A 23,122-nucleotide genomic window follows, 5' to 3' on the forward strand; every position below is an offset into this window, starting at 1 on the left:
AGTTTTGGGAGCTCGAACAGGGACCCCGGAGAGTTCCCTTGACGTTCCCTGATAAATGGCTGTGTTAGGTGCCATCAGCCGCCAGCTTCTGTTTGCTTCCACGAGTAATTACACAAAAAAACGTCTTGGACACGGAGACAAACCTTTCTGTTTCCAGACAGAGCTGTCTGCCTGCTGTCTATAACCTCAGCCCGGGTGAGATCAGTCTGCAGGGCGCTGTGGCTGCTTCCAATGTTACACAGTCCGAGCATCCTCTGGACCGTGCAAAGACGTTCAGTTTTTTCCCTAAGGTTAGGACGTGGCACGCACCGGGGCAGCTGGAGGACACCGAGCCCACGCAACGTGTAGCAGGTCTAAACCACAGCTGGTTCTGGTCAGCGTGGGGTAGAAAAGCTTCCAATCTGCCAGTAGCCGGAGATGAGGTGAGGCTTGTTGAAGGTGCACAGAACCAACATTTCTTTCTGCAGCTGAGGTTTGCTGTTTAAGGTGAGCGGACACCTTCTGCACTGAAAAAACTGTGGGTACCGTGTGACGAGACCCAACCTGCGAAATATCCTTGGTTGGACTTGCACCTTTGTGGCTGCACCCGTGAACCCTTGGGCTTGAGGCAGTGGTTCATCGTTGAACGATCCATCAGCAGTTCATAAACACTTCTCTTGGATTCCTTGTGTTCAGGTCTGGATTCTTTTGTCCTTACTGAAAGAAGAGCAAATGTATGCGTGCTTTGTGTCTTTACATCAAAAAGTAACAAGGATCCGAGATTCACACCTCTGTATAAAGCCAGGCCAGAGCATCCCTCACCATCCCACACCTCTGGGACAGGCTCGTGTTGATGTCGGCCGCAGATGAGCCCTGAAAACTTGGCTTTAATGGGTTAAACTTGCTGCAGTCAGTGTTTAACCCAAATGAAAGAGTTCTTGCAGAAAGAGAGGGTTTGGCTGTTTACAGAGGCTGACAGGTCTGCCTGCGCTCCCAGTACTGGGAACGTGCTGGATGCAGAGTTTGGGAGCGAGGTTTGTGGAGCTGATGTTTGCGGAACGGGAAAATTCTGGACAAGATGAATAAATTCTTTGTTCTACAAATTAAAAGGGAAAAGAAAAAAAAAGATGAGGCAGAAGCGGAGATGTCAGGGGAGTAATCAGTTCTGTTGTTGAGGGGGCTTCTAGTTCTCATCGCCGAGTTTCCAAAATGAAAGGTTTGTTTATTTTTTTTGAATGCTGGTAGCGCAGCGTTGGCTGAGAAAACGAAATCGCTGCTGGAGGGGACGTGCTCAGTCTGGATGATTAGATACGTCCGTGTGTCCCTTGTGCCGGGTGCTGGTGGAAGCTGCCGGGGGTTCCAACCAGGAAAGGGAATTTCGGTCAGGAAAGCTGTAAACGTGCCCTGCTGCTGCAGTAGCAAGCAGCTCACACCGGGCAACGTGCTGAGTTCCAGGGACACAAGATGTTTCCCATGTTCTGTGTGTTGTAGGGCTGCTTTTCCTTAAGAATTGCACTGTAGGTTTATACTCTGCAAAATCTTAGCACAGGTTTTGCTCTCGGGTACGTGTCTTTTTAACGGGTGTAGTCCAGGTTTTGCGCATCCGCGTCTGATAGCTGCCTAACTAGATGAGGAATTATTGATGTCTCCGATATTAACTCTGCAGAATAGTCCAGCGTATTTTTATTTTTTTTTGGTGAGCATGTGTGTGGGCTTAAAAGTTTTTACAGAAGATCAGAGGCTGTGAAAATGTTGCAGTCTGCTTTGAAAGAATTTCTCTGGGGGAGTAAACTCCGTTTTTGGCAATACCCTGATTTCGCAAATCTTTATCAAAAATATTTCTCTGTGGACCATGTTCAACTAGTGCCCCGAATCCAAGAGGAGCGAAAACGTTTGATCCTGAATTCAAATTCGCAGGAAAACATCGCCTGCTTTGATGATGTTGTGAAGGGATGACAGATTGCTCCTCCCTCACAAGAGCCCAGGGCGGACTCGGGGCCATCCAGGCCAGCTTCCCCACGCCGCTGGTGGTCGCCAGAGGATGGCTGGGCCGAGCGCGTACCGGTGCTTATCTGCCTGCTTTAGCCATCTCCAGTTTGGCCATCAAGGACTTGTGAGCCAGAAGTGTTTTACAGAGCAATTCACTTAACGCCGTAGGAATGCCCCAAGGCGCAGCCTGCATCCCGAGGAGTCCCCACGCTAGCTGAAGCCCAGGTCTGGGAGCTATTTAGGGAGCGTTGGAAGGCCTGGGAGACTGTAAATGGAAAAGAAACGAGCGGGAAGACATGATAAAATTGGTATAAACACAATAAAAGTGCTGCCTAGCGTTTGCAGTTGTCAAATAGAGCCTGTCTTTAGAAAGGCAAAAGCAGGAGCTGGCGGTGAGACGGGCGGTCGGTGCTTCGCGGCTGCTGGCCCAGGGTTCAGCTGCAGCCCTGCTGGGGCTGTTCAAGAGGCAGGTCCTGCTTGGGAAGGGTCACTCGGGCAATGCCAGCCCCGTCCCCTGCTTGGGGACCTTCCCAGTTCCCGGGCAGCCAACTTCCCAGCTGTAAGAGCCGCTCTGGAGGCGCGACGGAGGGCTTCGTGCCCAGGAGGCAAAGGAAGCCCAGCGAGACGTGAGCCAAACCCAAATAAAGCTGTTGGCTGCCTTGTCCCCAGTGAGCCAGCCCACTGCTTCCCCTCCCTGCCCTCGTGCGTCACCACCGCTCGGGAACTGCAGTTTTGGGGTCTGGGAGCAATGCTGGTGGTGCGGGACGGGATGCCCCGTGCCCCTTCACCAGCGATTTGCCTCGTTCCAGCTCTTCGCAAGAACCTACGCAGCGTTTCTTTGCACAGAGGGGATTCCTTACCAGCGCCGCTCTGACATTGCACAGGAGGCTTTTTAACAAAATCCCCAACTTTCCCTTTCCAGACCATAACTCCTGCACTCCCCTGCTTGGAGCCATTGCTGTAGATGAGGAGGATCGCTCGCCCCAGGCGCTTTGGGCAGCGTTGATTGCGGCTTGCACGTCCTCATCCAGCCAGAAACTTCTCTGCTTCATCCTACCTCCTTCTTAGCAGAAATGCCTCTTAAGCGTAATTAAAAATAAACATGTTTCCCAGGCCTGTCCATTGGTCCCTTTCATCTTTCTCCCCTTTTTTCCACCGCATGTCAACAGAACACTCCTCTCCTCTCTGGATTTTGGGGGAGAAGGAGGTTTGCTTTAGCTTTATGCCGTGGCCAACAAGCTTAATGTTCTGTTGGCTTGAACAGCTCCAAAGGACACAAGCTTCTTGTATGCAAATTTTTCCTCTGATCTTCGTCTCCCCCTCCCTCCCTCCATCCCACCCTTCAAAAATTCACTTCCTTGTCCCTCTGCAAGACTCGCTGTTGCTGTTGAAAGGCGGTGGAGTCTGTGTGGCTTATTCTTTTAAAAAAGAAAAGAAAAAAAATAAGAAAAAAAAATGTGTTTTTAAAGAAATCAAACTAGAAATGTAGAAAATAAGATTTTTATTTTATTTTTTTTTGTCATGTTGCATAGGTACCAGAATAGCTTGTGCCAGGATGCCTGAACTTGTATTTAAGCCTATGGTCCAAATGAAATCTCTGCTGAGCTGACTAACGGTGCGATGCGATTTCACAGGGAAGTGGAATCAGAGCAAGAGTGAAGTGAATATTTTCTACTGCGAGAAACTTTAAAAAATGTACAGTTATGTAGACAGACAGCAACAATGACTAGTTGTTAATCCCTGAATCTCCGTGTCTCTGTCAGCCGTGCACACGTTAGAGGTGCGCGTGGCTCTCCGTGATACATCGGACTTGCACGTTGCTGCGCGTGCTCCGCGTGTTTCACACTGACCTCCCGCTGTCTTTCAGGTGCCTGGGGCCCAGGATCTGGTGGACTTCTCGCCTGTGTACCGATGCCTGCACATCTACTCCGTCCTGGTAAGTGAATCCGTGCTGCTTGTGAGCCTGGGGCTGACGCTTCGGATAGGACACGAAGTTGAAGAGCTGCTCCTCGTGTCGCTGCTGCCTGGAAGGAAGTGGTTGTGAACTGTGCTTGAATGTGCACCTAGCTAGGAAGTGCCTTACCTGAGGTGGAAAGGAGGCCAGTGCCTGCAGAGCTGGATTGATTTGGGTAAAAACCACACAGTTACTTCATACAGGCCACAGAAATGTGAAGGGATGTTTGCTGCAGCTATTGCAGGCCTTGGGTTTCTAATAGGCCAAATGCGTATTTCTTGGTCACATAGTTTTCCTGGAAGAGTTCTCCTTTGACCACAGAAACTTCGTTGTTCAGTGCAAATGGAGGAGTTGGGGAGAGAAAATGATTTTAAATATATTGCTTGTTGCACTTAAGAGAAGTTTGCCACCCTTGAAACATTGCTGAGAGGGCCAGATGTGCTGCTATGGTACTCAATATACAGTTTCACAGTGTCACTTCCAGTTTCCCAATAGCTAGGCTCTTTCTCCTTTGCATGCACGGGAAAATATGGTTAAACTGAAGGTGTTCTGTTTGTGTTTGGTTGCTGGCCATGCAGTGCCGTGCTAGAAAGTGCTAGCTCTGAGCATTGCCACAGTCTCGAGAATTTGTCAGGAGAGCTCCCAGCGCTACACACATGGATTCTCCCAGGAATTACGAATACGTTTTCACATTTCTGTTGATTTGCTTAAAACAAGGGCAGACCAGACGACCTTTTGTAGCTCGCACTTCAACTTTTAATTTCTAAGATGCCTTCCGCAGCATACGAGTCCTGCAGCCTGCAAGTCTACCGACCGAGGGAACCTGTGCTCTCCGCGTCTGTTCCCCAACGCGGGCAATGACGTCTGCTGCAGAGAGCGAGCTTTCAGAGCGCTCCGCTCCTGCGGTTGAGCAATCTGAAGCCCAGGCAGTACATGAAAGGAGTACTCTGTTAGCAGCTTTCCTCCCTTTCCACAGTGGAGCCAGGCTTGAGAGAGAATTGTTTTTTAAGGCACTTCTAAAGCCAGGCTCTCCAGCAATACATACAAATGAATTTGCAAAAGGAAAAGAATTGTCATAAAAAACATTTATATAAAATCTTTTTGTGCCCTCATCTGTTAATAATTATGTAATTTGGCTACGTTGCCACGATCTTTTGGTGGAATGAAAAAGTTAACCTCCCCAAAATGTGTTACTCTGTTTATCTTGGACAAAACCTCCTGCTCAGAAACGGCGTTGGAAGCCTGGTTCAGGGAGTGTGCTAATTGAAGATTACAACTGGGCTGAAATGCTTCGTGGATTTCAAAGTGTCACTTTATTTGGAGAAACTTCAGTGAAGAATACGTATAATGAAAACAGGCTCAGAAATCCTATTTGTGTAGCTTACATACAGTTCTTTACTGCAAGGTTGTATGGCTGCGTATTTATGCGGAAAGCTATTATGGGAAGGATGAGGAGTTCTCACTCATGGGTATAGCAGTTGTTCTGTGCCTTGCAAATTGCCTTTTTTTCTGCAGTTTTGTGGGTTCAGGGCTTGGAGGGGCACTGGGTTTTCTTGTCCTGTTGTTTTAGGTTTCTGCCTTGGATAGTAATTGGCTGTGCGGTCCTCCCAGGTATGTTAGGGACGAGCTGCTTCCAGCAACCAGGCTTCGTGGCCAGTGCTCTGCAGCAGATCTGGGTTTGATCGTCTTCTGCTGGAGCTGGGAGCGATGCACTGCACCTGGGCATGGCCAGGCTCGGCCTGGTGCAAGGGTTTCATGCCGGGGGGTCCCCATCCTCCGTCCTGTGCTGAGATGATTCGATCCTTCTGCTCCTACTCTCTCTCCTTTTTCAGTCAAACGCCACGTTAATTAGGAAAAAAAGAAAAGGAAGAGCTCTGAAGGTGTATTGGTAAGACAGGAGCAAGAGAAGAAGGTAACTAACCCTAGAAAAGGCTCCTGAAAAGAACACTGCCCTCTTTCTGACCCGTGATTGAATCCCGCGCTGGCTTTCTAGGCCCAACTGGAGTTGAACAATGTCAAAGATCCAGCAAACGTCGAGGGAAACGGCCACATCAGTGTCAGACGGAAGGATCATAATGTAATAGTTACCAAAAAATCCTAATATTTGTCATTTACAATAGCGTTATCTAAATGCTTGGCCTGCAGTTAAAAAGGCCCACGTTGAATAAACATTGAGATATTTATTATTTTTAGTGAAATCGACCTTCCAGTCACCTCGGTTTTATGGCTGTGCTGCTTATAAATTCCCAAAGGATTATTTGAAAAATCCTACTCATATCTGCCAGCCTTATCAGCAGGGCAGAAGTTCACATATTGTAACACGAGGTCAGCCTTCGGTCATGGTCTTACAGACGGGGCCAGGCACCTGTAAATCCTTCCTTCAGCAACCAAGGCGAAGTACAATATCAAACAGGCAAGGAGACTTTTCCAGGAAGCGCTGAACTTTCTCAGGAAGGGCAGAGGAGGGGGAAAGAAAGTGAACAAGGGTCAGGCGGTGGTTAATTGAGAGCCGGGCCTTGGCGCGGCCGCGGCAGCGGGAGGACAGGCCCCGATGGGATGCTTTATGGGACTATTCATCGGCGATTCCTTTTCGTGTGGGAAATGGCCCGGCTGGCGGTGTCTTGAGGAACAAATGGGCGTAGGTGACGCTTTGAATCTCTGCGGTTATGGAACAAAACATCACAAACATCACAAGTGTGTCTGTGTGCGCGTCGGACTTGCAGTCGTACGTCTCGATAAGCGAACAAGGCCACCGTGGGTAATAGCTGCAAGCTCCCCTTTGCCTTCGTGACTTCGGTGTAAGCCAGTTGGGTTTACGTCCCCTAACGAAAGGTCCTTACCCCATCGGTGGTTTCTGCATGGGACAAACATGCTTTGAATTGCATGAAAAAAGGCTTTTCGGGTGACCGGTAAGATTTTAAGTTGGTATGAATCGGTAAACGTTAAACAACCTTGGCATTTCAGCGGGCATCCTGGTGATACTAGAAAAATGTATCCTGCCCCTTTCCCAGGAGGGAAAAAAGCTGGAGCCGAGGCCACAGTGATTGTCCAGAAGCCAGGAGCATCGTGTGAAAGAGTAAGAGGGGGAGGCAGCACCTGGGTGCCTGTCCTGGGCTCCGTGGTCACTTGGCCAAAGTTGGGGTCTGGTTTTAGGGTGTCCTAAACGCCGAAACCCGCGTAGTTTGTGTTCAACAGCAGCATGCTATTTAAGGACATGCATCTCGAGTGTGGTTAGGCTGCTGGGCTGTTGGTATCAGGTACACCTTTTCTTTGAGTTAATAGAGAAGTTTGTTGAGAACGGTAATATTATTATATAAAGAAGAAACAAGAATACTTCAGCGGAGTGATTTTCCCATTGACATTTTTATCTTTTATGTTGTCTTTGACCAAAGTCTATGTAATGCTCAAGTTGCTTTGATCGATCTCCAAAATAAATTAGGAGAGGTGAGGTTTGGGCCAGATGGTTTATCTGCTGGAGCATCTGAACAGCTGTTGGGAGCCTTGTATTTCAAGGCCAAGACATGGAATTGCGTTGCTTTACATAACATAAAATGAAAAGCAGTTTTTGTTTCATGTTTCCCATAAGCTGCAGCAAGTCAGAAAGCGAACAGTGAACGAAGAGCAGAAAGGAATTAAAAACAAACAAACAAACAAATAAAAAAAAGGCAAAAAAAGGTAGAATGGTTTGCACACAGGGCGCTCCCAAGCAGTGGTTTCTGAAGCAGATGACAGTGATTTAAGTCCCTTAAGCTCCTGCTTCAGCCAGCGCTGTTAGTGCTCAGGGTTTGTCTTAGCTAGGTGGTGTGTGTGTTGGTTTTTTGTTTTTTTGTTTTTAAAGCTTTATGCTAATTGGTTACCAATTACTTTGAGGTTCTTAACATGTTCATGAAGACACTGGTATTGACACTCCCAGCTCTTTGATCCGAGCTACAAAGGGGTCATTTTAGGGTAAAGAACAAGTGTCCAAGAAAAACCCCACCACCAACAGCAAAAAAAGAGCAGATTCTGATGTAAATACCGACTTGAAAACGTAGCTGCCTCCTAGCTGATGAAGTATTTCTGGAGAATCCCAGAGCTGGATAATTTAGATAAATAGCAGTTGACAGGTATTTACTATAAATTTGTCATATCTTGCCACTGACGTTTTTATCAGCTATATTGCCTCTACCCAAAGCCTCCCTGACCCTACAGCTGCTTTGATGCACAAAAATACATTAGGAGAGGTAAGAAAAATGTGAAACAAGTGAAAAACAAACCAAACCTCTATTAAAAATAATCAATGTATAAGGTCTGTGAGCTTCCCGCATTAAAATACATGCGTTGTGCTTAGGCTGCATGCACTCGGTAAGTTTTGGCTTGCCTGTTTTTGTGATGAATGTGATGGTTTTTTTATAGCTCGGTATTTCTCTTAGCTCTGCAGAGCCAGCACGGCCTTGGGAGCAGAAGCCAGGGCTTGCTTCTGCTTATCGCTAAACCTGGCCGCTGCATTTTGACAGAAGAATCTGTGCCGGGGTTGGTAAGCCCCGAGGAGCCTTGTGTTTCGAGGGGACTTGTTCGGCTGACCCGGGGAAACACCGCGCCGTACGGCGGCGCACCTGATGGGGGAGATGCCACAAACGCGGCGTATCGTTGCTCTCCTTCCAGCCCCACGCTTGGATCGCGTCTTTTATTCCTCTTAGAAGCGTGCTAGCCGTTGTGCCGCGCTCGTTAGTCCTCCCCTTGCTGGCTTTGTGGTCTCATAAATCCGGGGCTGGTTGCTCCTCTGCTTGCCCCCGATCGGAGCGGTTGCGGTCGGGGCTCCGAAGCCCACCCTGGCCGGGGGGCTGCGGCGCGCGCACCGAGATGTTTGCTCTTTGTTAACCGTGCAGAACAATTGAGGTTGTTCTTTCAAGGGGAGAGAAAGTCTCTTAGAGGAACCACAACTTAAATAATAAGAACTACCCAACCCTCTCTTGCACATGAATGCAGCTCTTTTTTCTCTTTGTAAGGCGAGTTGTTGCTTTTATTTGATACTGAAATACGAACTGTACCATGGAAAGTCTGTGGCTTACTTCTATTTTTGAGATCAGGGTTGTAAAGTTTTTCCTTCTGTGTCCTTGGGAACTTAAACAGTTTAAACTTTTCTTTTTTGGGTGGGTGGGGGGGGGTGGGAGTGGAAAAAATTTCCTTCTCGAAATCTCTGGTAACTCCTTGTTCATCTCAGACACTTTGCAGATTGTCCCATCGCTCTGTCCTGGCATATCTCACTGTCTGCTGACTTGGCTGACCCACTGGTGCCTGGTGGAGTTAGATAGCTATAAACACAGCACTGAGATCATAGGGAAAGGCTGAGGGTGAGACACTTTGTGCACCGCATTGATAAGGACACAGGAAAAGCCATTAGAGTGAACTGGTGTCAGTGACCTGTGATAACCATTCTGTACTACGTGCTAATGGACCCCGGGTAGTGTGTCTGTCTGTAGTGGCAATAGATTTAACTTTTGTAATTGTCATATTGCTCTTTTAACCCCGTGACCTTATTACCCATGAGAAAACCACTTGGCTTCGATCAAAGAAGCAGCAAAGAAATCAGTGTTCATTCTAAGCTGCCCAGATATGATCACAGGCAGCCTTGATTCTTAAAATATTCAGCTAGGAAAACAGACATGTTAGGGGGAGGGAAAAAAAAAATGATCCATTTACTACAATAGCCCGGATGCAGACTTCTTGTCACCTGAGGTTACAGCAGCCGTGCTTTCCCAGGGCTTTGCAGAGCTCTGCTCGGTCGCTCCTGGCTCTGTTTGGTGAAAACGTTCTGGTATTTTACGTTTCAAACTGATTTCATTCTGACTCACCCGATCCCATTCCAGCCTAAGCAGCCTCGGAGAGGTTGACCCTGTTAGTCCTGACCATGGGAAATAAATGATCTGCTCGGTATTTTGTTGAATTGTGGAGGGATGGGTGGGAGCTCGGGGTCTCTGCTCCAACCTCCTGCTCAGAGTGGGCAGCTTGGAGGTCAGGCCAGGCTGCCCAGGGATTTATCTCGAAAACCTGCAAGGACCAAGACTGCCAAATCTCTCCGGGGAACTTACTCAAGTCCACGACCTCCCTGTAGGCGGTAGGGCGGCTGTTGAGTCCCCCCGAAGCAGTCTCTCCTCCAGACTGAACAAACCCCCGTGCGTCCCCCTGTGGGGCAAGTGCTCCGGCCCCAACCATCTTGGTGGCCTCCACTGAACTCGCTCCAGTTTATCCGTGTCTTTCCTGAATTTGGGAGGCCCAAACCTGGATGCAGTATGTAGATAGGCTCTTAACAAGTGCTGCGTACAGGGGGATAATCATTTTCCTCAATCTCCTGGCCAGGCTCCTGTTAATACAGCCCGGGAGGCTGTTGGCTGCCTCTGCCGCCAGGGCAGACGGCTGGCCCGCGTTCAGCTCCGTCTGCCAAGGCTCTTGGTCCTCATCCACAGCTCTGCTCCCCAGGCAGCCCGTCCCTCGTCTGTGCTGCTGCGAGAGCTTCTGCCTTCCCAGGTGTGGGACGGGGCATTGGTCTTCAGGTATTTTCACCAGGCTCCTGTCAGCCCCCAGCCTGTCGAGACCTCTCCGGACGGTGGCCCTGCTCTTGCTTGCATTGACTTCTGCCCCCCAGTTTGGTGTTCCTTGCAAGTGGTTGTGGATGTGCTCCATTGCCTCCTCCAAGTCACTGACGAAGATGCTGCCCTGCCGTGGTTCTCTGCTTGTTACCAGCTCCCACATAAGGCACATCTCTAATCACGACCCTCTGAACCTGGCCACCCAGCCAATTGCTCATCGAGACCGACACATCCTAAATTTGATACGAGAATATTGTGGAAGACCATGTCAGAAGCCCCACTGAAGTCAAAGGACATGATACCCATGGCTTTCCCCTCGTCCATAAATACTGTCATGCTCTTGCAGCAGTCTGTCATTGTCAGCATAGCTCCTTTTGGTGAAACCCGTGTTGTAGTCCCCAGCCACCTTCTCCTTCGTATCCCTGGAAGTGGGGTCCAGGAGGGCTTGTCTCATTCTTCTCCCGAGGACTGAAGGAGAGCTGAGTGTGCTGTAGTTCCTCAGATCATCGTTTCAGCCTTCCTTGCAACATTTACCTTTTCCCAGTTGCTAGGGGCAGGCTATTTTTTTCATGTTGTTCTAACATGTGCCTTTGGTTCTAAGAAGCTCTGAGATCAGGACTAATTTTGTTGTGAGGCATCCATCTTAGCGGTGCAGAATTCAGGCCAGCTGGAGGATCCTAAAGTCCAACACTGCTATTTGTATTGTGTGAGTGAGGGAAGGCTCTCGCTGAAGATTTGCTTCATTTCCTGGTGTTGGGACTCAGCAGGGTCCCAGGAGTGTTTGGAACATGCCCCAGCTACCTCGGAGAGCTTCGTGGTGGTGTCCAGAAGCGGCGGCATCTCAAAAATAACAAGTGATAGAGATGGAAGGGCGTTAATTTGCAAACAATTTCCCTAAGAGCGTAGAGTTTTCCAAGGTAAAACTCAATTTAACAGAAAGGCAAATCTCTATCAAGCATTTCCATTAAATCTCTTCTCTTCCAGTCTTGTAATAGCCTCGTAATTTAGACTGGGAGAGCCTCCTGGAGGCCTTTGGTCCCACAGTCCGCTCAGGGCTAAGCCTGAAGCTACCTGGGGTATCTCAGAGCCACGTCCTGCTGAGCTTTGGGGACCTCCAGGGACGGAGACTCCCCAGCCCCTCTGGGTCCCTGTTCTGGTGCCTGACCGCCCTGACTGTGGTTTTCCCCCGTTATTAAAATGAATTTTAATTTTTCTGCATTTTGCCTGTTGCCTCTCCTTTCGCTGTGCCTTTCCGAGAGGAATCTGGCTGCGTGTACCCCGACACCCTGCATTAGATGCTCCCTCACCCTTCTCCTTTCTAAACTTCACAAACCCAATTTGTTCGGCCTTTCCTCCCGTGTGGTGTGCTCCAGCTCCCGGAATTATCCTGGTGGCCACTGCTGGCCTTGCCTCAATGTGTCGTCTGCCCGTAGCCCTCCGGCTGCTCTTTCACAACACACTTTTAACCTTTCCTTTCGTTGCGGCTGGACACCTTTCCAACGGGCTGATGCTGGCAGTAAATACTTGGGACTTATTTTTGCTTCCGAAGGGAAGAAAACGCGCACCCACCCACCAAACAAAGGAAAAACAATGGTGTTTTGTGTCCCAGCAGTGCCAGTTCACAGTGACATGTGAAAGATGTTGCGACATAGCACCAGACCCAAATTTGACCCTGGTGAATCAGATGCTGTTTCCCTCCAGAGTTGGAGCAACGTTGGGAAAATGTCCTGTCCCCAGTATTTTAGGCTGGTAGAAGAAGAGGCATTGGGAAGGTCCTGCATGAGGACTGTAGAGCTGCTCGCGTTAGGGGAGCTGTGTGTTTTCTACATAAATGAGCCCCAGGGGAATTATCATATGTTGACCAGAAACTTCACATACATACTTTTTTAAGAAGGCCGTGTGTTTGTGGGGGAAGGGGGCTGTAAAATAGTAAGCCACCATGTTTTATGCGTCTCACAAAGTGGCTGGGTGCACAGCTGCGGGTTGCTGTTTTCCTGCTATGTATGTTGTTTCTCATCTTAAAGGCCTATATGCAGCGTCTCTGGGAAATGATTGCCATCCTGTTTTCAATAAAACCCTTCTTTTATGAAGGGTCTCGAGTTGGCTGGACATTAATTCTCAATCTGTTTACAAATATTTGCGCAGGAAAGGGTGAGCAATGCTCAGGACGGGCTTGTGACGCATATACCCTCTGTTTCAGTCCTTTGTTCAGGAAAATGTGGAAACAAGGCCGGGCCCGTACAATGAACAAACGCTGCCGTCGCATTCCAGGAGCCGCTCGCTGCAGGGCGGCCGTGGCCGAGCCGCGGGGAGATGAGAAGCACGCACCCCGCAGTCCCAATGCAGGAGGTGCTTCAGCCCCGCGATCAACAGGCGGCTTCGGCCGAACAGCGATGGGAAAGCTCCGATTCGGGGGGCTGGTAATCGCTGTGCACAAAGGCAGGGATGTGTGCAGCGTGTGGGGAGGTGAGCGCTGCCCTCAGAGAGGTTCGAGTTGGCTCTGTGCTACCTGAATCCCTCAGAAGGAGAGGTTTGACTGCTAAAAAAGGTGGCTCAGGTCTTTTATCGTCTGAAGCCGGTACCTGGAGCTCTGGGTGACTTAGGATCTTCTAGGCTCTCTGCTTTGAGACTGAATCAGAGACACTGAGCAACCTACAAGAGCTGTTAGGAGAGCAGGGATTTGTCTCTAGCCTTTAAAACTTCTTCTCTGGCTTCCACCCTCCTGCTTGCCTGAAGCCTCTTGCCCCAGCCGTGGTTGTCGCACGGCGTTGAAAAGCTTTGGGATCCTTCAGGGTGAAAACTGCTAGGAGTAATGCAGCCTGAAAAGCCGGGCCTGTTCCCTTTAGTAATCGTTTCAAATATTAACCAAAGGATACGCGCAGAACTAAACACCAAGCTTTTTATTGCAGCAATAACTTGGGTATGCCACGGAGCGTGTTTCCTACAGCTGCTGGACAGGAAGCCTCATCCCCTTTCTGGGTGTAGACCCCACAACTAAACGGGTGCACGGGAAAACGGGGGCTCTCCAACTTAACCGTTTTCGGCACACGTGTGGGTTTAGGTGGGTAGAGGCAGGAGCTGGTCAAAACAGAGGTCGTGCCGGCTGGCTGCTGGTTGGGAGCACAGCATCCCCTGTGCCTGTCCGAATTCGGTTCATGCAGATCGTTGCCTTAAAAAATTACAGCTAGTCATCAGATGGGGAGACCTGCAGGCAGCTGCTGGGACACGATGTCCTGCCCATCACAGGTGTCCGAAATAGGGAACCTGCTCCCCTTCGATGGCACTTGGAACAGGAGGTCCTGCATTAGGCTTTTTCTTGGTTGTGTTTCTCTGTCCTCTTTGGCCATTCCCCAGGTCTGTGCTGGAAGAACAAATATGCAGATTTAATTTTCCAACCCCAACGTTTTGTGGAAGACTCCTAGCAATGAGCAGCGTCCTTCCACCCGAGTACAACGTGCACGGCGGGGGCGGTTTTGCTCGTTCCCGAGTTTGTGCCTGAGTTGAGGGAGGGGAGAAAGAGGAGCTTCCTGATTGCAGAACCCTTTGGGCTTTGAACCCCAGTCATCCAGCAGGACAGCACTGTCTCCTCATGGAAATATCCCCATTTGGTGACTTTTCTTCCCTGCGAGTCTCTGCAGTCAGTGCAGACTCCTGTCTGTCAGTGATGATTAGCTCTCTGGTAGGAGGCACGTAGCTTAAAACAAACTGGTGAGCAGGCAAGAAAAGAACGGCTGAGGTCTGTTGCAGATCGCAAGCTTCTCGTTAGGTTTTGCCTCCTCTTCCTCTATCTTCCCCTTCCCTTGGCTCCTTCGCCTCCCTCTGTGCCTGTACTTCGTTTTTTTCTAAAGGGCTCGTTCTGTGCTGTTCTCGATTGATTTATTTATTTTTTAATTGATGGGAGCACTGACAAGAGTTGATTAGTTGTGGGGATGCATCCTTCCTTGCAAAGCTTGTGACCAATTTCCTTCCTTCCTCGAGACCAGGGTGAGCTTTCTTCTATTTGCCTCCCAGAGGTTTTGTGTGCGGTGGCCTCGCATGGAAGACTCTGTGGGCTTGTCCTGAATGTGTTTTGTTGTTTTTTTTTCCTGGCAGCTCATTCATTATAAAGTTTTAATGAATTTTAAGTACATCATGAAAGAAGAGCATGTGGTTAGGAACGCTCTCTGCTCCTTTTTGCACTGGGAGCGTTGGGCCGTGCTTTTCTCTGCAGAGAGGCTGGATGGAAAGCAAGCATCTGAAAAAAAGGCACGTCCCCCCACGCTTAACCTTGCAGGTCACCTGGAACACGAGGAGATCGCCAAAAATGCAACCTGAAAATGTTTAGCCGCTGCTGTTTATAATGAGGAAATATCTGCCTACATCATCGCTTTGTAACTTTTGAAAAGTATGACTTAAAAAGGGGGGGAGGGGGAGAGAGGGAGCTGCGACGCCGCATTTTCCAGAATGAAAAACACAGGCTACTTGTTCAGTCAATTCAGTTTAGGTCAAATGTAGTTATGAAAAACAGATGATTGCTGGTGATCAAGCTGTACTTTGACAAATATCCCATTGTTTGAGCGTGCAGTGATTTCTTCAGAGCATTACCCGGTGCGGGGCTGGGCGATCGCCTTCCTCCAGCTCGGAGCCTGTCGGTTTGCGGAGGGCTGGGTGCTGCAGACCAAAGGTGTTGGCTTCTTGGGAGGAGGGATGGCATGAAAGAAACACTCAGTGCAAAATGGATGTAGTTTCCAGTGCAGGTATTAAAATACGAGCTCACTGGGGGCCTTCAGAAATACTTGAAGTGATTCCTTCTGTGTCTGCCTTGCATCCTGCGCTGCAAAATAAAGATTGATTTGGTGGGTGCCAGTATTTGTCTGGGAGAAGCTCCTTAATGTTAGCTGGAGAACCTTAGCCCTGCATAGCTTTGTTATGTTTTCTTTTACGGTTTCCCCTACAAAACACTCGCCTATCATTCAGGTTTCACAGGCAGGGCTAGTTGAAGCAGAGGATGTATGTGTCCCTGCGCATGTCTGACGCGGTGAAAGGCCGAGCTCTGCTCTGAGGCCGGCTGGGTCTTGAGCTCCTCTGCTTCCTCGCTGAGCGATGGTGCTGTGTGGCTGCCGAGCGGCTCTGGAAAGGGGGCTCTGATTAATCAAAAAGGTCAAAATTACTTATTTTGGGCATTTCAAAATTTCTAAGGTTGAGAGGCAGTGGGGACAGATGTATACTACAAGACTGCTTTTGTAGAAGAGTTCCCATTCCCATGGGAATGTTTAGCAATTTGTAGTATCTTTGTAGGAACTTGTAGGAGGTGGTAGGATCTTTGTTCTGAAGTCAGCATCCGTCCACTTGGGAATCTGACAGCTTTTGGGATGCGAGGATCTAATCCTGGGTAACTAAGTCAGACAACTCAGGAGACAAACTTGTCTCTCTGTGCCTCGTGGCAAGTTGCAGCATCCAAAGCCATTCGGTCGTACCAAACAAACAGAAGGTCATCGTCCGTGCCTCGAGGTGGTTTACGACCCAGCATGGACCAGTTTGTGTCCGTGGGCATACTGGGGAGGAGATCCGTGGTGGATCGGAGCAGGTGGATCGGGTGGGTGTGCTCGGGAGGGGCATGCAGATGACTGGAAAGTCTAAAAGCAGAAATCAGACGGATGCAGAAAAGCCATTTTGTGCTGAGAGAAGGTCTCTTGTGTATCGGTCCTTGGAAGGCTTACAGGAAATATTCCATTAGACGCTGGGAGGGCCAAAGGTCTCTTTGTGTATGGTCCTGGGCCCTGGTGTAGCTTTTAGAAACGTACACTGTTACGTGATGTATTTTGTCATCCGAAAACACAATCAGAGCTATTAAAAATATGGAGAAATGGTTTTTGTTTGGCTGCTTATCAGTGTCACCGGTCTTCTGGGTACGAACGTGCGTTGGATCCTCTGTTGTGCTGCTACCACTCAGAGATAAACTTTAGACTATTAATCACTGGAGAAGATTAGGCTCTCCAACAAATCTTAATTTGTGCACGTTGCTTTCTGCTCCTTTTGAGCAGTATTAACTCCAAGGAACTGTGAAGGCTCGAGCTGTCATCCCAGAAAAGTTTAATGTCCTTCTCGCCTTTTACAGCTCAGTGCGCTCTGCGCTTCACTTCATTTGTCAGGCACAGCAACTCCAAATTTGGAGTCCTCCTTTTTTCCTAGCTATTAAAAAGTACGATTTTTAAGATCAGGAAAAGCCCCCAGGGGAAATATTTTAAAGTATTGGAGTCTTTCTGTGCGTTCTTTCTGGATGAACGTATTTATTCTTAATATTGAGAATTGTTTTGGTAAATACAGAAATACAGTTCTGGAAGTTTGGCCATGTGTTCGGTGCTGAGACATGCAAAGCAACTCTTTAGCTGGGATGATGTGATGTTAAATAGCATGTTGGACTGGGGCAACAGTCTTCTGTTTGGTGTGGTTTAAGGGAAAGCTGCGGTACCCAGTCCTGGCGAAGCAGGATAACAAAACAAATGACACTTGTGTAGCAGAAGCTGAAAGCCTTGCGCTGCCAAGCTCTCGTTAAATGAACCCGGCAGCTCTAAACTGATGACTGAGCAGTAGCAAATACGCTGTGTTTTCCTACTGTTACTAAATGGAAAAGAAAACACGTTTCTGGTTGACATTTCAACCTATTAAAATGTGATTGAAGGGGGATTTGCATCTTGGATGGCTTGGAAGATTTACTATGGCCGCTCGTCTGTCACATTGGGAGAACTCGCTTCACCCTGAAAATCCCTGAATTTCGCGAAAATCCCTGCCCTGGGCTGGGTGCAGCTTCGTACCTGCCCTCAGCTTCCCTCGAGGCTCAGCTGCAGGCGCCTGCACCGGGCAGGAGCGGGGACGCGGCGGTGAGCACCCAGCCGAGCGTGGGGCAGAGCAGAACACGGCTGTGTAGGGTTTGTGCAGTCAGCTGGTAGGGATTCGTCTAGGATTCACCTAAAATCAATTAAAGGGCATTGGGTCCGGGTGGACTCTGGTCAGCAAGGTCCTCCCATTTCTGATGTGGGACGTCGATGGAGCCTTGGAGCAGAGGCAGGGCTTCTGCTCCTGGTCCTCTCCCCTGGCTGTTGCCTCCGACTTTTCTGCTTTCCGAGCAAGCGACGAACATACCTGTGAAAACCACCCTTTCTCCTTAGCTTCGCAGAGGTTAAATTCCTCGCAGGGGAGCAGACTTTAGGGAGGGGATTGCTGCCCCTTCTGCCCTTGCAGAGCTACCTGGGGTGCTGTGGGAACGTGAAGTGAGTCGTGAGGGCAATCCCCAACGCGAGCGTGTCTGAAGCCAGGCACGCTGCTTGGGATTTTGTTTAAAAATCGCGTGGAGGAGAGCAACCATCTGTTTCGTGTGTAGGGAGGTTTGTTCTCCCTTTCTTCTTCAGCGCACTTTGTCTGAGCGTGTAGGCTCAGTCCTTCCAGTCCTTCCCCCCAGATTTCGATGAGCAGCAGAGTCCCTGGGGTACGATCTTAAACCTTTTGTCAGCAGCTGGACCCGGGCTTGCGTTTGGGGAGAGATGGGGGGTTTTTGGTGGTGGAATTCCTTCCAGAATTGCACTTTGCAGCCCGGCAGACCCCTGCAAAGGCTCCGCTGCCTGCGGAAATAAACTTTATTGGGGGGAGAGAAAGATCCACCACGCAGATAGAGCCGTGCTGGTGCCTTTGTCCTGCGGTTTCAGGGGGAGCTTTGCTGCGTGCTCGGCCCCGTCTGCCTTTGAAGATAAGAGCACCCAGGGCTCGGCGACCCCTGCTCAGCCACGGGGGCTCTGGTCGCCTGCAAAGCCACCACGGAGATGTCCCCCCCTCGGGGGACCGGCTGCGGGCTTTTGGTGGCTTCTGGCCACTCTGGGCTGCCCGTCAGGGCGAGTCGCTTCTTCCAGCGCTGTCAGGCAAGTGGGATTTTTTTGGAAGAGAAAATATGAAAGTGTAAGCGCTGTTTTCATTTAGTTTTTAAAGGCTTGGTGTGTTCTGATCCGTAACCTCTGTTTTTCTGTGAAGCTCTGACACAAGGTCCCACGGACACTGCAAGTTTACGTGGGCACCGCCAGCAGTTGGGCAAACTGATGGAAAAAAATCCATCAAGGGCTATTAAATAAAAGCAACACCGCTCCTGGCTCGGGCCGTCCCCGCGCTGGAGGTCGCTGGAAGCTGAGAGCCGGTGCTGGAAAAGCCGGGCAGTGCTCGCCCAGGGGCCTGGATCAGGTTTTTCCCCTGGTGCTAGGGGCAGGGTGCTTGGCCGGGGCTGTGCTGGGCTCTGCCACCACGCAGCACTTGCACGCGTGGAATTTGGAACCTGGGAAGTTCCTGCTGGCTAAATTCAGGTTTTTTGTAGTTGCCTCTGACGCCCTGCCTCTGCGTGAGCCCTGTGCAGGCAGGACACGGCTCGGGGCAGTGCTCGGGCACTGCTGCGGAACCACAGGCAGGAGCTCTGGGCTCTGGTGGTGCCAAAGCTTGGGGAGACATCAACATTTCTGGGCTTTTATTTTATTTTATTTTATTTTATTTTATTTTATTTTATTTTATTTTATTTTATTTTATTTTATTTTATTTTATTTTATTTTATTTTAATGAGGTTGAAATACTTCCAGCTGCTACGCAGAACTGAGGCTACTGCTCTTTTAAACCCGGGAGTTTCTGAATTTTCCCAGTTTTGCCAGTGTAGGTAAACACGAGTGAGGTGAAAGAACTTTTGAAAAAATATTTCTTTCCTGGACTGAGCAATTAAAGTGCACTTTATCCTCATTTTGATACCTTCATTTTTTTTTTCTGCAGTTAGAAGGGTTAGAAATACCTACTTATTTGTTTTCAATGAAAGCTTAGGTAGCTGTGCAGCATTCTTGATTCCAGCTTCTGAGCTTTGAGGCAAAATATTCGAGACCTGGGTTAAAATTTTGGGAGCAGGGCTAGCAGCAGGAACAGCTCGCCTGTGATGGGGGTTACCTGCCCCTTCCGCCACGCTGAGGGTGCAGCTGTACAGTTTTGGTGTCTCTGTGCTTTTCTTGGTTTTTCTTTTCAGAGTTTAAAGCAAGTTTTTAATTCTCTGATTTCCCACCACGTTGTCAGCGGTCATTTTCTGTAGCCTCGGCGATGGTTTCCCCATCGTAGGATAATGGGAACCCATGGTCATGATCAAAGCTGAGATTTAGGTGGAGCTTTGGATTTCTCCTTCTGGCCCCCACCTCACGTAGGTCTCTCAGGGAGCTGGGGGAAGTGTTGGCTTTTGCTCTACCATGTGGCACCAGCAGTTGGGAGCGTTGGCTGGGGAGCTGGTGGGCTCTGGGATCTGGTTCTCTTCCACCTCCGTTTCTCCGTTCCCTGATCTTTACCTGGGAACACAGCGTTTTGCTCCACTCTGTATCACGCAGGCCGTAAAACTCTACGCTTATCACCGCATCGAATGTTCCTCCTGTTGGGAAGCATCTCTCAGAGGCCGAAGGGGAGGTGAATTGGCTTCTCCTCGGTGCCCCAGGAGCACTCGGCCCCAGGTTTCCCTTCCCTTGGACTCTCCCAAGCGCGTCCCCGCGAGCGGCCTCGGCCCGGGAGCTCCTCCGGGGCTGCCCCTTTGGCCGGCGCAGCCGGCTGCCTGTGCTCCCGGGTCAGAGGTTGGGAAAAGCAGTAGTCAATTAAAGCTTTATTAGACGTAGCTAGCAGCGCTCTGAAAGGAGCCCGCCAAGCTCCGGCCGCTAATAAAGGCTCTTTGTTAAGGTATTTAATAAATTAACACTCGGCAGCGGCGGCGGGGAGGGCGATTACAAAAGCCAGGCTCGTTAATCAGCCTGTGTACCCTCTTCAAACGCGTGGCCCGGCCGGGGCGGCTCCGTAATCTTCAGCCACCAGATTTTTTGGGAGCCGCGCGAGCCCGGGGACGGAAGCGCCTCGGCGGGTCACGCCTGGGCCACGGCGCGGGGCACGCGCCAAGACAAACAGGGCCGAGCGGGGCCTCTGCTGCGGGCTACGGGGCGATACCGGGGTTGTGCCATCGCGGGGATCCCCCGGGCACCGCTGCGCCTCGTCCCTGCCCCCTCGGCCCCTTAATCTTATTTATTTACGTATTTTTAGCCAACCCTCCTGCCCAGCCGTTTCCAGGCTTGAACATTAGAGGGCATCTCCTGCTCACGCTTCTTTATTTTTTTTTTTATTATTTTATTTTATTTTGTTTTGTTTTAGCGCAGCTTAATCTATAGGGCTGTCTTTAAAAAGCAAATAGAGCGTTTGACCTGCTGTGCAAATTAGCCATATGGCGAAGTGTAATATCCCGCTGACCCTCATTACCGTGCGGTATGAAAAGCTCTCCCCTTTTCACATGCAAGCATATTAAAGTGGCCTTTTCAGCATTTTCTTCCATATAAAACTGTCTTCACTCCCCTGGCCAAGCAGTTAAAAGGGAACTCCAGCTGCAGCCAGAAGGGTGAAATTAAAGGCTTTACCTTCCTCTAAATGGAAAATAGATATTGCTTCCTAGCGGCAGGGCCGGGGAACAATGCGTGCCCCCAGCTCGGGCAGCGAGGCGGGGGGGTAATGGCCTTGTTTCCTTGAGGGAGGAAAGGGAGCGCTAGAGCTCCTGTGGCTCCTTCTGGGCTGGCTTTCTGCTTCTGCAGCTCTCGCCGGTTCTCAGGGTTTCTTTCACCTGCCTGGCTCAGGACTGCGGCACGAGGAGCGCTTTGCTCCTTCGGTGTGGCCTGCAGCCATGCTCCTTGGCCTTCCTTGGCTGTGTTGCGTCTCAATTTTTAAGGGCTTGAATTAAAGTCCAGGAAGTCAGTCTGTTCCTATCGGCGTGGCAAGCCACAGAACATCAAATTTGCTTTGTGCTAATTCACGTGACACACCGAAGCCTGGGTTTTACCCCTTTACAGAAGAAATGGGTTATGTTCCTCCATCCTGGGCACCGGCTGGAGGCAGGGCTGGGTAGGGCCGAGGCCAAATCCTGCCGGCGCTGGGCCGGCCAGAAGGAAACGCCTCCGTGTGCATGCCCATGGCCCTTTTGCTTGTCAGAAGAGGCTCACAGCATAGCGAGGTGCTGGCCAGCAAACGGGTCCGGCCGGGAGACATCAGGACGAGGGAACGGCGGCCGGGCCGTGGACGACGGCCGCTGGGCCTCGCAGGGAGAGGCTCGCCTCCAACGCGGCGCTCGCCGTGCCGCCGCGCTCTCTTCCCCCCACGCGATTTTCTGGTTAGCTTTATCGTTTTGTTTTCGGCATCGAGGTGGTGTTTACAGTAAACAGGCGGTTCCATCGGGCTGAGCAAGGGCCTCCTTTTTGATCCTGATTCAGCAAGGCGCTTACATGCTCACTTTGGAGCACCTGTGTGCGTACCCGGGTGTCTCTGTAGAGCTCCTTGGGAGTGTTTATGTTTTTAAAGTTAAGCATCTGCTTAGCAGTCGGACTTCTTTGTGTTTCATTACTGGCTACTACTGTTCTCTTGTTTTGAGAGATCCTCGTGGCTTGTTATATGTATTTTTCCAAGCTCATCTTTTTTTGTGTCTTATTTCTAACTAGCCTACAAACTTCTGCTGGGTTCTTTAAGCGCCAGCTGATTGTTTTCCCTTAAAACAAACTGCCTATTTTAGGTAATTTGGAGGCACAAGGTGGTTACTTTGCAGGATTTTAGAACTTAGATGCTGCTTTTGGCAAAGTATGTCACCTCCGAAGGGCCGCCGTGGGTTGTTGACCCATCGGGACAGGGATTGTATGTGTGGGTCTGATCCTGTGTGTGCCCACGAAACTCTGGGGTACAAGAGGGGAGTAGCAGTGAGATCCGATCCGGGTTTGATCGAGTGTCTCTTCAGCACTGATCCGATGCCAGGCGTTGTTTGGCACTTCTACCCAAATTAAAATGAAACACTAGCTACAGGGGCCGTTTCAGCCAGGTGAGGGGTGACAAATCACAGCGCCCTTGCTCAGTGACACGGAGGGGAAGGAATATACTGTTACTTGCTGAAATGAGACTGGGGTTGGCTAAATCATGAACATAATCCTCAAAATGGGAGTTCTAGCCCCAGTTCTGGCCCTTCCTCCTCACAGGACGTGACACGTCGGAAATGGCTGGTGACCAGGACATTTGGAGACTGGGATGGGAAACAAGCCATGTGTAAAAATACCTGGAGGCTTCAAAATCTCCATGTAGTCCAAAATCTTCAAAATCTCTCTAGTCCAATCTCCTGCTTGGAGCAAGTCACCTGTGAGTTCTGACCAGGGTTCTCAGGACCTTAGCCAGTCTGGTCTTGAAAATCTCCAAAGATGGGGACTGCAAAACCTCTTTGGGAAACATTTTCCACTGCCTGACTGTTCTTGCTGTAAAAAAGGTTTTTGTTAAAACCAGTCAGAATGTCTCTGTTTCCTTTGTGCCCACTGTGTCTCCTACCATGCACCACCATGAACAGCCAGCCTGGCTCCGTCTTCTCAGTGACCTCCGTGTAGATACTGGAAGGCTGCTGTGAGATCCCCAGATGCTTTTGGCTGCCTTTGCTGCAGGGATACGCTTCTGGTTCAGCTTGCTGTCTCCCCAGACTTACGGACCTTGCCCACAGCAGTGCTCCTAAAGTAGCTCTCCTCGGTCTGTGTTGCTGCAAGAGGTTCCAGGGGTCTTCCTCTCCCAGGTGTGTGACTCGGCATTGCCTTGTTGAATTTCA

General features: G+C 49.9%; 1 protein-coding gene across 6 annotated transcripts in view; it reads left to right on the forward strand.

Annotated features, from left to right (window-relative positions):
- Window positions 1-23,122, forward strand: part of EXOC6B (exocyst complex component 6B) — a 292,399-nt gene that overhangs the window by 137,819 nt on the left and 131,458 nt on the right. For all 6 annotated transcript variants that reach the window (XM_080592091.1, XM_080592089.1, XM_080592092.1 and 3 more), the window contains exon 8: window positions 3,836-3,904. In XM_080592091.1, the coding sequence (XP_080448217.1) occupies window positions 3,836-3,904 (69 nt within the window). The remainder of the gene's footprint in view (window positions 1-3,835; window positions 3,905-23,122) is intronic.

This window comes from Anser brachyrhynchus, assembly GCF_964034855.1.
Source record: "Anser brachyrhynchus genome assembly, chromosome: 4".
NCBI classification, from domain to species: domain Eukaryota; kingdom Metazoa; phylum Chordata; class Aves; order Anseriformes; family Anatidae; genus Anser; species Anser brachyrhynchus.